At 43.0% G+C, this 15,866-nt stretch overlaps 1 protein-coding gene across 3 annotated transcripts in view; it reads left to right on the plus strand.

Annotated features, from left to right (window-relative positions):
• Nucleotides 1-4,913: 4,913 nt before the first annotated feature.
• gabra3 (gamma-aminobutyric acid type A receptor subunit alpha3) overlaps nt 4,914-15,866 on the plus strand; it is a 103,947-nt gene continuing 92,994 nt past the window's right edge. Inside the window, exons 1-2 of one of the 3 annotated variants that reach the window (XM_019364101.2) lie at nt 4,914-5,373; nt 5,466-5,706. In XM_019364101.2, the coding sequence (XP_019219646.1) occupies nt 5,605-5,706 (102 nt within the window). In that variant the 5' untranslated portion in view covers nt 4,914-5,373; nt 5,466-5,604. The remainder of the gene's footprint in view (nt 5,374-5,465; nt 5,707-15,866) is intronic. The other 2 variants (XM_019364102.2, XM_005471944.4) reach the window with 2 other exon arrangements.

Consider the following 15,866-nt stretch of genomic DNA (forward strand, 5'->3'; position numbering starts at 1 on the left):
TTTAATAAACAGTACATTTGTACATAAATATAAAAGTACTTACTGTATCTGTGTATGTATCAGTTAAGCCTTGCTGTATCATGCCAAGTTAGAACAATCCTTTGTAAAATAAAATAAACAGCACAGATTCACTACTGGGAAGTCAAGTCAGTCTGATCCAATAGCTCAACTGTGCGGTCTCTGGAGGACTGTTTGAGACCAAATATAAACTTCTGTTCTGTGCTCAACAATCAAATAGGCTTCAACACACTTCTGGGACAAGCAATACTTATGTAGTCTCACGAGGCCTGTTTTACATATACATCTGGGGACGACTGTGCACGGGCTTCTATTTAAATAAGTTCTTGGCCTTCTTTTCAGCCATCTAATCAAGGACTGATTAAGGACCAGAATACTGAGAAAAATGCGATGAGCTTCAATTAAGGAGTTGATGGAATAGAAAAGCAGCCTGTAGCCCAAGCGCCAGGCACCGGATTGAGAAGCATTGCTGTAGAGCGACGCATTTGGCTGTAAGCACCTCTTGTCCTCAGAGCAGCTACACATCTTGTGTAGAAAATGCCAGAGTCCCATCTGGGATTATTTTGAGCTAAATGGTCTGAATTCAGATTGCTGCTGAGTCTTTGAGGGAATTTTATTTGTGCGGCATGAGACCAAGTGGTAGTCATGGCCTCATTATACATTTAAATCTCACCCCAGCAAAGTCACTAACTAAATGAAACTGCAAAACGAATGTGGGCACAGAAAAAAAATTACTCACACAGCAAACAGGCCCTATCAATGAGGCCTAATAGGAAGCCATGCAACAGTTTTATAGCGTAGTGTAAGAGAAAGAAAGTAGGTGGAAACTGGAATTGTAGATGGGCAGCTGGCCATTTGGGCTTCCGTTGCTTCCGCTGCATTTGAGTGCCTTTTTTTCTTCTTTAACAGTGGGTCTGTTTTTCACTCCCAAAATACAATTAGAAAATCAGTTCATACCACCACTGAATGTTTGGTGGTAAACTTAATTATCCTCACCACATGCACACGCAGTGCTCTGATCTCCAGCAGCAGCAGCAGCAGCAACACAGTGTCTTCTCCCTCTGCTCTGGAGAGCAAGGCAGACAGCTTTATAATCATAGTGGGGCCATAAAGAAAAGGAGTAGGAGTAGGAGGTCTGATATTGTGGCTTTATAAATTAAAATAAATTAAAATAAATTAACTTATCATTGACGTGAACTGGTGACTCATGCAGATTTAAGCAGGTTACTTCCCCAAAGCAAACGGAGCCTAATATCCGACAAAACTGTCGACTCCTTGTGCTTTCTGTCACATCTGGAGTCTGGCAAACAGGGCAGAAGAGCTAAGCATGTGTCTATAAGTGTGTTGAGAGGTTTTCGACGAGAAAAGTCGATGATAACTATTTGAAAACGACACAGAATGGCCAAGAGACTTCCAGACATTTCTACCATAAACGGAAAGAGCAGAAAGGGTATAAAATTGTGCATAAAAATTCACCAGAATGTAGGTAATGAAATGTCTGATGCTCAAATTGTCCTGGGGGAGGACCTCTTGACCCCCTACCCCCCCACCCACACACACACACACACCCACTGAATGTTTCCATCCCAGCGCTCTGACAAAACACACACACATACACGAAAACACACACACCAAAAAAGCTGTTTCTTGCTGGAGATAAGCAAAGCTGCTGAAAGTAAAGAGACTGATGGATGATGTGAGGACATATTAATGAAGCAGCAATATCTTTCAGTTAATTGCAGGGCTGACAATGATTTGTGTGGCTTGATTTTGAGGCGATGATGCCAGCACTTCCTCAGTAAACAGTCACTCCGGCTGAGGCATCATGCAGCAGTTGGATGTGTTGTTTTCTGTCAAACGTCCATTTATATAGATTCTGCTTTCCATTGGGGGGGTTTTTTCCTCCCATGAGAATAACACACAGTTCAAGATGAAAACCACCAGGGTGCCATGAGATGCCTGCAAATGTCATCGTCATAGGAGACAGGTCTGCAGAAACACACCACAAACTACTGTATTTGATTACTGAGGAGACAGAGGAGATAGAACAGGATGTGGCCGGGCGGTGTTGTAGAACCGCCGCAAGACGGGGTGAGCCTTAAATGAAGCGCTGACAGCTTCAATGAAATGCTTGGCACTAAATGGTGAAGGTAATTAACGCTAATAAGGATCAGCTGATGGCAAGTCGATGCGTTCTGTTTCCTGCCCAAACTCGCGGAAGGTTTCATCTCTAAATACCCCGCTTCCTCACATTTAACGCACCACGCACACGCTCCCGCTTTATGAATGGTGATGGAATGGAGTGTTCATTTACTTAAGCAGCTGCTCAAGGATGCCACAAGGGGGCTCCGCACTTGGTTAGTTACAGTGATGATCTAATCTGACAGGGCAATGCACACATCTGCAAGAACACAACACCCTGCTCCATCTTCATGACAGCAAAGCCATCAGGTTCCACAAATCACTTGTTTACCGGGGCCTCTGAAAGCCTGTGCACCTGTGGCTCAGACCTGGCTACATATACACACACATGCACACGGCGTAATGGAAAAATGAGCCACCTTTGCCTGAATTTTCAGTATGAGATCATTAATGTAGAAAAAACACAGCCTGGAGACTCATCTTCGAGAATAAGAAATGTCTAAAAGGTCACACTCATTAGGTGCTGGGGGGCGGGGGTTGGATGTAACAATGAGACAGCTTAACAACATATTCACATTGGCTATGTACATTCACATCGTTCACATGGGATGCTGAGAGCAGACTTTTAGGCCGGCAGCACCTCTTGAGGCACAAGTGCCTCATTCAGGGTGACCCCAGAAGTGGTTGTTATCAAGCAATGAGAGTCTCTAAATCGCAACTAAACTACAGAGAAACTGGACAGTGACCCCTCTTTAAATGACACAAAACATGTCAAATCTATTTTTAAATAAACTGTGGTCCTATTTCTGCATACCCCCCTCAAAAAAAAGGCTGATTCATCTTTGTCCAACAAGCTGGGACTAATTAAGAAAAGCAGCCGAGACGCACACACACACACCTCAGTGTTGGTCTTTCCAGAGTTTATAATTATTAGCTGGAGGACATGATTATGCCAGCTCAAGGAATTTTTGGGGGGAGGCAAATGAAGCGAACTAGAAAGCACTTGGTAACTGCAGAAAGCGTGGAAATGGCACATTGTGCTCAATTCATTTTATCGCTGTGGGAAAGAAGTGAAGCAGATGTGAAATGTTCTCGGCTGGTCCCCTTTTATGCGAGGCGTCGACTCTTACATGCACATAAAACAAACAAACAAGCTTTCGCGGCTTGTGGCGTCCGTGATGTAGACACCCGAGTGGGGAACCTTATAGCTCTGGGGTGCGTGGATGAGAAGCAGCCTGGATCCTGTACCAGCGCTCTCTCTCCTCAGCTCACATGCTCCTTTGAAGAACTGGCCAGCACCTCTCTCTCTCCTTCTCCTTCCCCTCGCCCACAGCAGCTCCCAGCAAATCAAGTTTATTACAGCCTCTAATTACAATTACAGTCTCGAAGGGCTTCACAATGAAACAATAAATGAAAATGATAAATGAAAAAGGCACACCACCCCAACCTTAGACCCCCAGTGAGAGCGGGGAGAAAAGCCTTTCAACGAAACCTAATTAGGGACAAGATGCGAGATGCCTTAGGCTGGACCACACAACGAGGAATTCCCCTCTTTCCAGGAAAGCAGTGGTGGATGTAGTGAAAGTTTGTGTAGTGTATTTAGTTTTTAAACTAAATTTAAAAATTTAGTTTAAAAACAATTTATTGACTTGGTGTTGCATTGTTTCCATTTTGCACTGCTGATGTATGCAACACAGTAGATGAAGACTGACAGGAGGCACAATTTGTGGCCTTTTTTATGGACAGAAATACCGAAGTGTGCGGATTTGTACTGTGAATTGTGAAAAAAAAGGTTCTTATATCGACAGCCTTATAAAATATTATAATTCATAGTGAATACTATCAGTATGATAAAGGTCTGGCTTGACTTTCCCAAAGTCACCTAAAGGTTCAGACATTACCTGAGCAGACACGATAACTGAAACTGCAGAGTAGGGTGGCCTACAGGTATACATTAATCATGAATTGAAAGTGTTCAAATGATTTGCTAGTGCCAAAGAGCGTAAAAAGCACAGACACTGGTACTTGAGTAGTTCATATTGTAAGTTTGCAGTTCTTTAAAGCAGATCGAGAGAAGATCTTTCTGTGGATTCACATGCTTGTCTGTTATCTAAAACTACATGTAAGCAACATGTCTTGCTATCTAGTAAAAACATTTAGAGTAAATGACTGTGGGGCAACCACCTTTCAAATCTCAGATATAATCAAGTTGTAAACAGATCACAGCAGTTTTCAGACCCATGCAGACTTAAAATGCAGGTTTCACTGGCAGGTCACTTGCAGCAGTTTTGTCTGTTCTTGACAGATTTGTGTAAGGCGCGGCACACCCGGGAGTTGCAGAGTACAAGAGCAGTCTTGTACTATTTGCTGCTGACTGAGCAGAGGTTAGAGGTGGCGTTACGCGCCATGCGAAAAGGGCACCTTGTTCAAACAGAGGTTGAGACGTCTGGTGTTCCTACTGCCCTGCCCAGATTTTTCCCATCTCCACTCCTTGATTAGACCACAACATCCCCCCCTCCAAGGTCACAGAGTGGGGATGATCTGCTCCTATTTCCTACCACTGCAATGACTCAGATGAGATTGCTGTATCACTGTCAGCAGCAGCTCTTAGGCTTGGCATCTCTTGTCTGTCGCGGTTGGACCTTGGGCACCTGCGTCAGTGCTCAATCCGCCGGAGTAAGTGGGCCCACTCACTGCTGTCTCTCGCCTGGGAGGTTGCTGTGCAATAACTGCACAAGAGGGGCGGTGGGGGGCGGTGTGTGTGTTGGGGGGCTGGGGGGAGAGCCCCCTTCCAGCTGTCGGGAACATCAGTGACGAGCTGATCAGTTAACAGTGAGCCCTCCCGCAAACGTCCACGCGGAATTTGATCGGCGCGACAGATCACTCCTCCATAACCAGCCCCCGGGTTCAAGGTTTGCCCCTCCCGCCCAGCGCCAATCTGAGATGGGCAGAAGGAGGGGGCGGGAAGGTTAGTTTGAAGAGGGCAGAGCTCTGCGAGAGGACGCTGCTTTCCCCCGTTATTTCTCCGCTGGATTTAAAAAAAAAAAAGAAAGAAAGAGAAAAATTATCCAAATCCAGTGGCCGATAACAGCTGAGGGAGAAATCAGTCGGACCAAACGGCAGAACCTCATTAACTCCAAGGAAAGCCAGGAGAGAGAGAGAGAAGACACACACACACACACAACAGCAGGAACATCATCCTCATTGCTGCTGGTGAGACTGTTGTTATTTTTCTTAATATTAGTCATTACCTCTGCTGTGTCTTCTGTGATGCGATTTTTTTCCTTCTTCTTCTTGTTTTTAAGATCTCGCACACGTCGCCGGCAGGATAATTGCCGGAGACGGTTGCAAATGGGCTCAGCGGCAATGTTTCATTCACATGCAACAACTGCTGTTTGTGTAGCTACCGCAGTATAATTGATGGTTTAACAGGTCTCCCCTCGCATGCTGAAGTGGAAAGGATGCACGGTGAGGGGGATGCGGGGCTTGCATGCGACTAGCTCTGGCTCTGCTCAACCGCGACGATTTCGCCCGGGAATTAAAGTAGTAAGCAACAAATGTGGGGGGGTTTGTGGAGATACACCTGTCACAAGGGTGGTTGAATTTTATTTATTTGTTTGTTTATTTAAAAGCTTAGGTCGACTTCTAAGGACAGTCGAAATAGCAGCACAATGCGACACTACTGCTTGAGCGGCTGTTACTTTCCCTTAATGGGCAATTAGCGGTGAAGGCGCGCGAGACGTTTCTGGTAATGATTAAAAAAAAAAGAAAAGAAAAAAGCCGCACCTGCACAGGAACTCCGGGCTCGTGCTTTGACCCCGCGTGCTGGGAATCGTGTTCGGAACGAGCTACCGCAACCTGTGACAAGACTGTTGAGCACAGGCTAACTTAACCTTGGAATAAAAACCGTCGTCCGTTAAAGCGAAGGGTCTGGCAGCTGTCTGCGTTTAAACCTCAACTCCACCGCCAGTGAAATAAACACCACTGCGGTTTGTCTTTTATTATTATCAGTATTTTTTTCTTTAATTCACCGGGACTGACAAGTTTACCTGACGCAAAAAAAGCAGATTAAGAGATGACGACAGTGGAAAAACACTTCCATGTGTATGCGTGTTTTTTTATTTGTTATTTTAACGGTTTTCTTGCTCTTAATCATTTAAATTCGGCGTAGTTGTGTGTTTTGCCGTAGCGCAAAACGAGAGGGAACACGACTGTCTCAGTGGGGGGGGGATTCTTGAAAAGATTTTTTCCCTTTCGTCATCCTCTCTGTCAGTTAGACACGCGTGGTGTAGCCTATAGAGTGTCAGTGGGCGCACATGCTGAGCGGTGTCCAGCTGGAATGATGCAAATGTAATAATGGCACCGGACAGCTTCAGCAATGCAAAGCTTCCCAAGTGCAAAAGTACATCCAGCAATCCCAACCCCTCTTTAAAATCATGTGAAATTGTTTCAACACACACAAACGAGACACAATTAGAGAATCTGCATCTCTTGTTTGTTTGCTGCCTGAGACATGGGTGACAACAAATGGTATCCATGCTGTCAGAGTACTGAATGGGAGTCCCTGACAGGGTAGTCCTTTGGTTCTGATCTTTTCTTTTTTTGTAATAGACAGTGTGGCACCTTTTCAGACATCTGCTCCTGCATGTCTTTTTTTTTTAAGTGTCACGGTGAAAAGGTTAACAAGCAGGCTCCATATGCAGACACGTGTCAGGAAGAGCTATGGTACACCTGCATGAATCCTTGCATTCATCTTTTCCACGCTTGAATCCAGCCTGTGTCAGAGGCCAGGAGCTGGTTTTAATTGCCAGACCTGGGAGGCGTCGCTCAAGCACAGCACTGAATGTTGCTCATCCTTTCCCTCCCTCACCCTGATGTTGCCACGTTTTTTCAGGCGTTTGCTCCTCTGCAACATCATGCATGAATGTTTTTTTTCTTCCTACCACACCTCACGTTTTGATGTGATGCACAGTCATCCGGCTCTCAGTCTTGCACGCTACAGGGCTCGTAATGCGATGACGCCCGTGAGTGTGACCACAAGTAAATGACTTTTCTCAGCCAGTTTCTTCATCTGTTGAGACATACGGAGAGAGAGTCTCCCCCCCCCCACACACACACACACACACAACCCTTTTCACAGTGCATGGGTGTGTGGTGAAAAAGGAAGTAAACTCAGATTTATTGTCCAGCAGGGAATGTGTCAGCCAGAGCAGATTTTGTTTGAAGGAGAAGGTGCTGTCTCATCCGAGAGCTACAGATGGATGTGCCGTGCTTGTGTAAGACTTGTGTGAACCCGCCGCATCTGAAGTGATTAGAGAATCTGTTTTGTAATTGCTATTGTTGGGATTCAGCGTGCAGATGCAGGCAAATAAAAGACAGAGGCAGACTGTTGCAGGGATTTGCATTATTGTTACTCGAGGCACCGTAAGACGTGATGCAGTAAAAATGCAAAGTATCTTGAGTGATTAGAAAATAAATGGGGGTAATGGCTCCCAGGGAAAAGTAGTATAAGTGTTTATATATAAATATAATATATATATAATTGTGAGTTTGTATTTTGTGAGCAGAAAGCAAATAATTCCTGCATAAATAATGGCGTTACCCTCCACTTCACTGAATTTCCCTACAAGGTAGTCTTGTTTTTGAGATGGCAGTATGTTCTGAGGTTCCACCACACGGGTCAAGTGGGCACAGGAGTCAGGCATGATGCAACGCTCAGAGGATGATAATGATAACAGCTGACAAGAGGTAATCATCAGAGCCCTCCACATACACCGAAGCCTCGACCAGGACAGTGTCAGTCACAACCAATAAGCTCTGAGGGGAAATTTTACAGCTTGGCTCCACAGAGTGACAGTGATGATGAGAGGTGGAGCAAAGCAGGACCATGAGAAGGCAGAGCAGGGTTAGCAGACAGATCCTGGAAGCTCTCCTCATCCAGGAAAAGCCTAATGTTGTTTTTTTGGATGAAGTCAAGAAATGCAGTATTTTGCAGCTGCTGACTTCTTTTGTCTTACTTAACTTTTTTTTTTCTTTGTCTGCATACTCGGAGCTTCCAACAATTGCACTTGCCTTAGTCTTTTTCCCTTAATGTGAGATCCAATCATTTCCCCATTTCTGTGCATGAGAGACGATTAATCACAGAAGCTCCGTTCACACAGGAATAACGTTACCACCAGACGCCCACTGATTTATGCTAATTCCCATGATTGTCACTGATTTTCACCCTGCGAGCAGTTGCTCCTTTAAATGTAGTTTATGTTAAACCCTCCGCCAGTGTGGTGACTTTTATTACTGTATTTTTGGCTGAGACAGAACAGGCCTGACAAGGACGATCATGTGTGGAACGCAAATCCCAGTCATTTATTTAGGAAGTAGAGAACTGCCTGCCAAGGCTGCATAAAGCATTTTCAACAAGTGCATTATGAGCAGAGCAAATTATCATCTGCTGTTTGATAAAAGACTGCAGGAGCCCGAACTGTAGTTGCGCAACGCGCCAACAGCAATTCCAATTCTTCTTGTTAGATCATCAGAGGTCAGACTTGATGTTTTGTTTTTTGGATGATTTTTTTTTCTTTGAATTAAGCCATAAACTGTTAGACAGTTTTTCATAAAGGCTAAGATAACCTTTAGACGAGCATTCAGCATGTTGCAGGATTCGGCACACTTCTATCTTAATGAATTCATTATTTTTTTCAGTGTTTCCAGCTGAATGGATTTGTACTGGTGGGGTGGGGTGGTGGATATAGATGTACACACAACAAATCAATATAATCAGCTGCCTCTCCAGTGAGTCTTGCGGATGGACTCCACCTCCACCATGTTGGACTGCAGCTGGCGATGATATTCGCCACAGTTCCCCCATCTGCTGCAGGTTGGCCTTAAAGTGGCTCTCCAACTATGAGTGGAGGATCACTGTCACCAGCTGCAGTCAAAGATGCTGAAGTTGGAGTATGTTTCTCTGAGGAAATATTCGAATGATATCAGGACAACTGCAACAGCAACCTGGCCAACAAGACAGAGAAAATACTAAAAACACAAAACATTCAAATGAGTGATCTTTAATTTATCTGGGCAGTCTACCCAAATGAAGTCTGTGTCAGGCACACGGTTACAGTTAAATGAAACGTTCTTCAGCTTTGGAGTCTCTATAAAATCTGCATGCTGTAATCCCTGGAATAAAATTGTCATTTAGGGACTTGAATGCATATAAAGCTGAAGGTTGTATAACATATAGCGTCACCTTGCTCTGACTTATTTTCACCCACTCTTCAAAACCCCACGCGTCTTTCACACTGTCAATGACCTTTAAGATTGACAGTCAAATCTTTCAAATGTCAGAATCTTCTAAGAGCCTAAAGCTTCATATTGGGACCGCCTGTTCCTGAGAGGCAGGCTGTCTTTGCAGGTCCTGAGATACTCATAAAATGTCAGCGATTGTTACAGACATTGAGGATCTGAAATGGTGTTTAAAGAAGGACACTTTCTTTATTTATAACTTTAAAAATGCTTTGTGTCCGCTAAGAAATTACCTAAGTCATGCATTTATTTCATCATCTATCAGTGGAAGGGATTTAAAGTATTAAATGCGGGGCTTTTGATCGAGGCTGGCAGTCGACTAAAAGGTATTTTTGGCTTTTTAAAGCAACGGCATTGAATAGCCTGATTTTTGGTTGTGATCCAGATAAGCTGAGAAACATTGCTTAAAGGTTATTGGCAAAGACGGCAAGTGCACTTTTCATGAATCAAGGTGCTTGGTAAAAAATGCAGTGAAGTGTAATGTGTGCAGAGGGAGTGGAGGCACACAGGCAAAGATTTACATGACTACATAAATTTCTTGCACACTAATTCTCGTCTCCTGTCGTGCCTGTATGGAATTTAAACCACACACTTAGAGACACAGAAATAATTCAGCTCCAGTCATCTCTGCCACAGGTCTGCCTTGATTGCAATTATAAGTGTGATGCTTCAGGTACCGCTTTTGTCACACACGCATTCATGAAGCTACACCATCAATGCAGCTGTTGCCCTGGTAACCTAGTGTTTTCGGCTGAAGATAGTGGGGATTATTGGGAACCAAAGGTCCTGAGGGGTGAGAGAGAGATGCTTTAATTGTCTCTTCTTTATTTATTTATTTTAAGTATTATATATATATAAGTATTTGACTATTTTTTACTGCATTAAGTGGGACTGTGTGTGTTAAACATCAAGATACAGGAGATCAATGTGAGGGGCATGCACGTTTGTTCATTATTCTGTGACATCCTGGTGTTTGCTGCTGTAATTCTACTGGCAGTTCTTTTATGCATATTTTTGACTGAGCTGTTAAATAAAAAATAAAAAATAAAAGCAGAATAATCAAACACGCAAGAGCAAGGGCAAAATCTGACTGTGCCCTTTCATCTAGATGGTGCCTGTTGAGTTTGGGCTTTGAACCAATTTAAATGGCTTCATATTATCTACCGAAAATGTGTACGTGCAAATGACCCACAGACGTTTTATCTAACCCTTTGCTGACTCGAGGCTTGGCACTGCCCTTAAGATAACACTTACTGTAGGCCTCGGCTGGAATATTGAATAGCATGGAAAACAGTAGTATTTTATCCTCTCACTTAATTCTTTTGCTTGTGTTTAGTGTGATAGAAAAATACCTTCTAGTTACAGAACAAGCAGTTTTAAGATGACATCTTGGACTTTAAGGTACAGCGTGCTTCGTTCAGGCATCACATTTGATTTATCAAGAATATAGCCCGACTGATATAAGATTTTAAAAGTTATACCGATATTTGGTCCTTTAAAAAATCAGATATATCAACTTATACTTTGATAATGCAGTAATGTGTAATGCAATGAGTAGTGTAACTAATTACTTTCTCTGGTGAGTAATTAAGTAATTTGTTGCATTTCATATGTTGTAATGTGTAAAACATATTTTAGGTAGCGACTCATCAACACTCATAACAGTTGAAGGGTAAATTTTTACCCATCATCCATTTTCAAAAGTCTTCATGATGTTTTCACACAGCCGTCTGACTGTCCAATATACATTATTCTTTCCTGTAGCCTGCGGTGCTGCCTGTCTCTGTAGCTTGTTTTGGTGTGTGTTGCCCTATTGAGGAGATATTGGCTGTAAAGATCTTTCTTGACTATAATGGAACTGGGTGCCAGGTTTTTGTGGTGTTCTTAAGTTTTAAAAAAAGCAGCAACAACTGCAGTAATATTTGTTTTTAGAAATTATGACCAAGGTTCTCAAAAAGTCCACAACCCTTTCCATGAGTGGTTTCATGTGGGAACTATTTTATTTAAATGCGGGTGACTGTGGCTCAGGGGGTTGGGAAGCGCACCTGTAACCGGAAGGTCGCTGGTTTGATCCCCAGCCTTTCTGTCCTGGTTGTTGTGTCCTTGGGCAAGACACTTTACCCTACCGCCTATTGGTGTTGGCCAGAGGGGCTGTTGGCGCGATATGGCAGCCTTGCCTCTGTCAGTCTGGTCCCAGGTCAGCCCTGACTTTGTGTTAAACTAATCCTAAAGTAATAATGGTATTTCTAACCATTGATATACCACAACTTTATCCTTTCAACAGCTGCTGAAAGTTAGGGGACCTAGCTGCTATCGGATATTTATATAGAGATCCTCCAGCTTCAAACTGTAGGGTCAAAATTCGTACTTGTAACTTGCAGGTGTTTTTTTGGCTAAGTCCACACACAAATCTTTTTTACGCACACACAAATTCTTTTTACACACACAAATCTTTTTTACACACACACAAATTCTTTTTACACATACAAATCTTTTTTACACACACACAAATTCTTTTTACACATACAAATCCTGATTTACAAGTGCAAAACTGATTCACAAGTACAAAATATTTATGACCACATTTTGAGCCCATACAGTTAAAGGGGACACTCTCATCATTTACATCTTGTCAGTGTAGTCGAAGCATGAGCATCTTGTCACTGGTTGATGATTGCTTTCTTCTCCAGAGCGATATGGTTTGCAAAAGTAGTAGTTCAGTAGTTTATACATGAAAGTACTCACTGCAACTTTGTGGTCTTTTGAGAAACTAGGTCAAGATTTCTAGAAAGAGACGTTGTTGCTGAGTTTTTAAAAATGTAACTTTTTGGTGCTTTGAGCTCCCCAAGCAACTGCCATCAAGTCCCATTATATCTGTTCAACAGATACACCACAAACTGGGCAAATTGCAGCGAAACAATCTCAATGGATAAATGGCGCTAAAGGCGAGGGGAAAATATGTAAATTATTTTGGCACGGTGAACTGTCCCTTTAAGACACAGCCTAAGCAAAGTACTGTAATGATTTCAATGTGATTCAAAGCATATTTGCATGCAGACAGTTTGTCTTTTTGCTCTCTGAGACCATAGTGTTTATTGTTTTTTATCACAAGCTGCCAGATGATTGTGTCTGGTTTTTTTAATGTGTGTAGCTTTTGGCTGCCTTCATGTCATCTCAGCCCACACTGTATTACACCAGGTACCGCACAGTAAGAATTTATTCTTCACAGATTATTTTACATCACTGTTGCATTGCCGTGGACAAACATAGAGTAGGTGTCATTATAGCTGCTGAAACATATCTTTAAGATGCACAAGGGGATTTTACAGTTTATATTACAACATAAAGTGTTCCTGTCAACAACGGTGACTATGAGATTTCTCGCCATTCGCCACAGGAAATTTGTTAGTCAAGGTTATAACGCCTGACAAACATAAATGCCTTAAACAAAGGGAGTCATTTAGGGATAAGAAATGTGACATCCTGAGAGCCGTCAAAGCAGCAGGGATGCAAGAAGAATAAATATCAAAGATTTTTCTTTTTTAGAAAAAAAGCTTTAATTGTGACGCGATCTTGCTGGAAAGTGGCTCATAAGTTTTCAGAGCTCTGACAACAACAGCATGGTCACCTTTAGTCTTTAACCTTGACAGAAAAACTGTCAGGTTGCTCCTGTCTGAGGATTTCAGGCTGCACACCGAGCCATAAGGCAGCTTAAGTTCAGAGACAAGCCAGGGCTAGGTCATTCAAAGACTACTAAACATTAGGAGCTCTAAAAAAAATCAATGCTAAAACAGGCGTCCAGCGAGATGGTAAAACAGAGGGGATGCTCCTGTCTCTTCCCTTTCGTGAAAAGCTTTCAAGCAGCTTAGACAAAGCAGGCGCTGCAATATTAAAGCAGTCATTGTGAGCACTTAAAATGCTATCTAGATATTTGAAAGATCATTTTACTGTGTTTTTTATTGCGGCTATAAATATTCAAAACTTACTGAGAGGCAACAAAAAAGCAAGCATGGATTTTCTGAAATGTTATGGCTTCACAAGCACTTTTATCAAGAGACAGTGCCACTTTATTAGATTTTGTATTTGCCCATGAAAGTGCATTGTAGACACAATATACCTCAAAAACAAAATCATTTATATCTAAGGTTTTCGCTGTTTGGTTGCAGCCTGCCACAAGTGTTTATTGATGTGATAGTGCATCTTGTATAAAAAATGTATACTACACTAAAAACACTTTTATGAAACCTTTATACAAGAGCCAAAGGAGAGACCTGTGAATGGTTATTCACTGTGAAACTAGGGCTATACAAACAGCAATCACTGCTGTCAGCAGTGTCAGTTTGTCCTCTAAGAGTGATGGGAGGGTAGTGATCTTTTTATAAAACAAAGCCTTTAAAACACAATGTGCACAAATGTGACTAGCAAGCCCAATTCTGGAAAAGATGATGAAAAGATGATGTTTTTCTGTAATCAGCAAGAATAACACTGTAATGTCCCTGAGCTGTGGAGTCAGACCTTGGCTTTGCCTCGACACATATCCATGAAAACCGCGGACAGGCAAGGTGACAACTTTGCTGGATTGAGACGCCCACCTTGAACAGGCCTGACTTCTTGCCAAGAATGTGAACACAGTTCCCCGGGAGGACAGAATGACTTGCTGTGGTGATTCTGTCCTCCTGTAAAACCTGTCGCAAGTGACCCCAGATAACGTGGTCATTTCTGCTACGTGTTTAAAATAGGAAGAGCTGGCAGTCCTGTAAAGATGCAGTACATTTTCTGTCAGTGGAATTATATAGCTCCATGATTCTGTTGTCTTAACTGGGTGGCACAGTGGTGGAGTGGACACTGTTGCCTCATCCCTAGAAGGTTCCTGGTTCAAACCCCAGCAGACGGACTTTTCTCCTGTTCTCCTTGTGCCTGCAAAGGTTTCTTACTTTGAGCTTCCTCTCAAAGACATGCAGGTTAGGTTAACTGGTCATTCTAAATGAGCCATTAATGTGATCTAGATAAAGTCCTTTGACTTTGTAGAATACAATTTTGTATAAAGGTAGGGTTAAAAGCACTTTGAGTGGTCAGTAATACTGGAAAAGTTCTATTTAAATGTTTGTACATCACATGATATTGTCTAAGCAAATTGGGGCTGTTGATGCATATTCACAATTTAGCGTCATGTCAGTTAATCTTGTGGGAATGTGAGCTGACAGAGGGATGTGTTAATTAGTTTCTGCTACTTTGGCGTTAATAAAATTAAAAACACGTCCACTAGAGGGGCAACAATGAAATAACCACAAAACAGAAATAATTTTAGAGGTGGAGGCCACTGACATTTTTTCCCTCCACATCTTTTTTGACTGTTCAGGCTGTTCTAGTTTTGCACTTGGCTAGGGTCAGTGTAACTACTGTAGCATGAGGCGATACCTGGACCCTACAGAGGCTGTACAGGTAGTCTGACACAATACATGCCATCGCCAGAAGGTTTGGTGTGGCTCCCAGCGAAGTCTCAAGAACATGGAAGCGATTCCAGGAGACAGGCAGTTACTCTAGGAGAGCTGGACAGAAGGTCCTTAACCCATCAGCAGGACTAGAATCTGTTCCTTTGTACAAAAAGGAACAGGATGAGCACTGTCAGAGCTCTACACAATGATGTCCAGCAGACCATTGATGTAAATGTCTCTGACAAAAAAAAAAATCAGAAACAGATTTCATGATGGTGACCTGAGGGCACAACATCCTGCATTGGTTTCTGTGCTCACTGCCCAGCATCCTGAAGCTCAATTAGCATTTGCCAGAAAACACAAGAAGTGGCAGGTCCACCATTGGTGCCCTGTGCTTTTCACAGATAAATGCAGGTTCACCCTGAGCACATGTGACAGATAAAAAAATGTCCGCAGAGGACGTGGTAACATGTCCGGTTTGATGGTGGGACAGTGGTATTGTGGGAAGGTATATCCATGAAGGGACACAGACCTCTACAGGCTGGGCAACAGCACTGTGACTGCCATTGGATTTTGGAATGTAATCTTGGATCCACTGTCAGTCCTTACACATCCTACCTGGTGCTCTGGGTCCTGGGGTCCTCCTGGCACAGGACAGTGCCCGACATCGTATGGTGAGTGCAAACAGCTCCTGGAATTGATACCATTGACTAGCCCCCAGGCTCACCTGTCCTCAATCCAATAGAACACCTCTGACACATTATGTTTTATTGCCATGAAGTTCTATGAATCACATACTCCAGTGAGCCAAAAGCATCCATATCTAACGTGCTGTTGACCTTTCACATGCTTCCATGTGAAAGGTCAACACGCTGCCTAAGTCTGGACTGAAAAAAGCTCTAAAGGTGCACTGTGTTATCTGGCATCAAGACTGAAGCTACAGAACCTTTTGAGGTCTGTCCTTCCTCGTCA

The sequence above is a fragment of the Oreochromis niloticus genome, linkage group LG10 (genome assembly GCF_001858045.2).
Source record: "Oreochromis niloticus isolate F11D_XX linkage group LG10, O_niloticus_UMD_NMBU, whole genome shotgun sequence".
NCBI classification, from domain to species: domain Eukaryota; kingdom Metazoa; phylum Chordata; class Actinopteri; order Cichliformes; family Cichlidae; genus Oreochromis; species Oreochromis niloticus.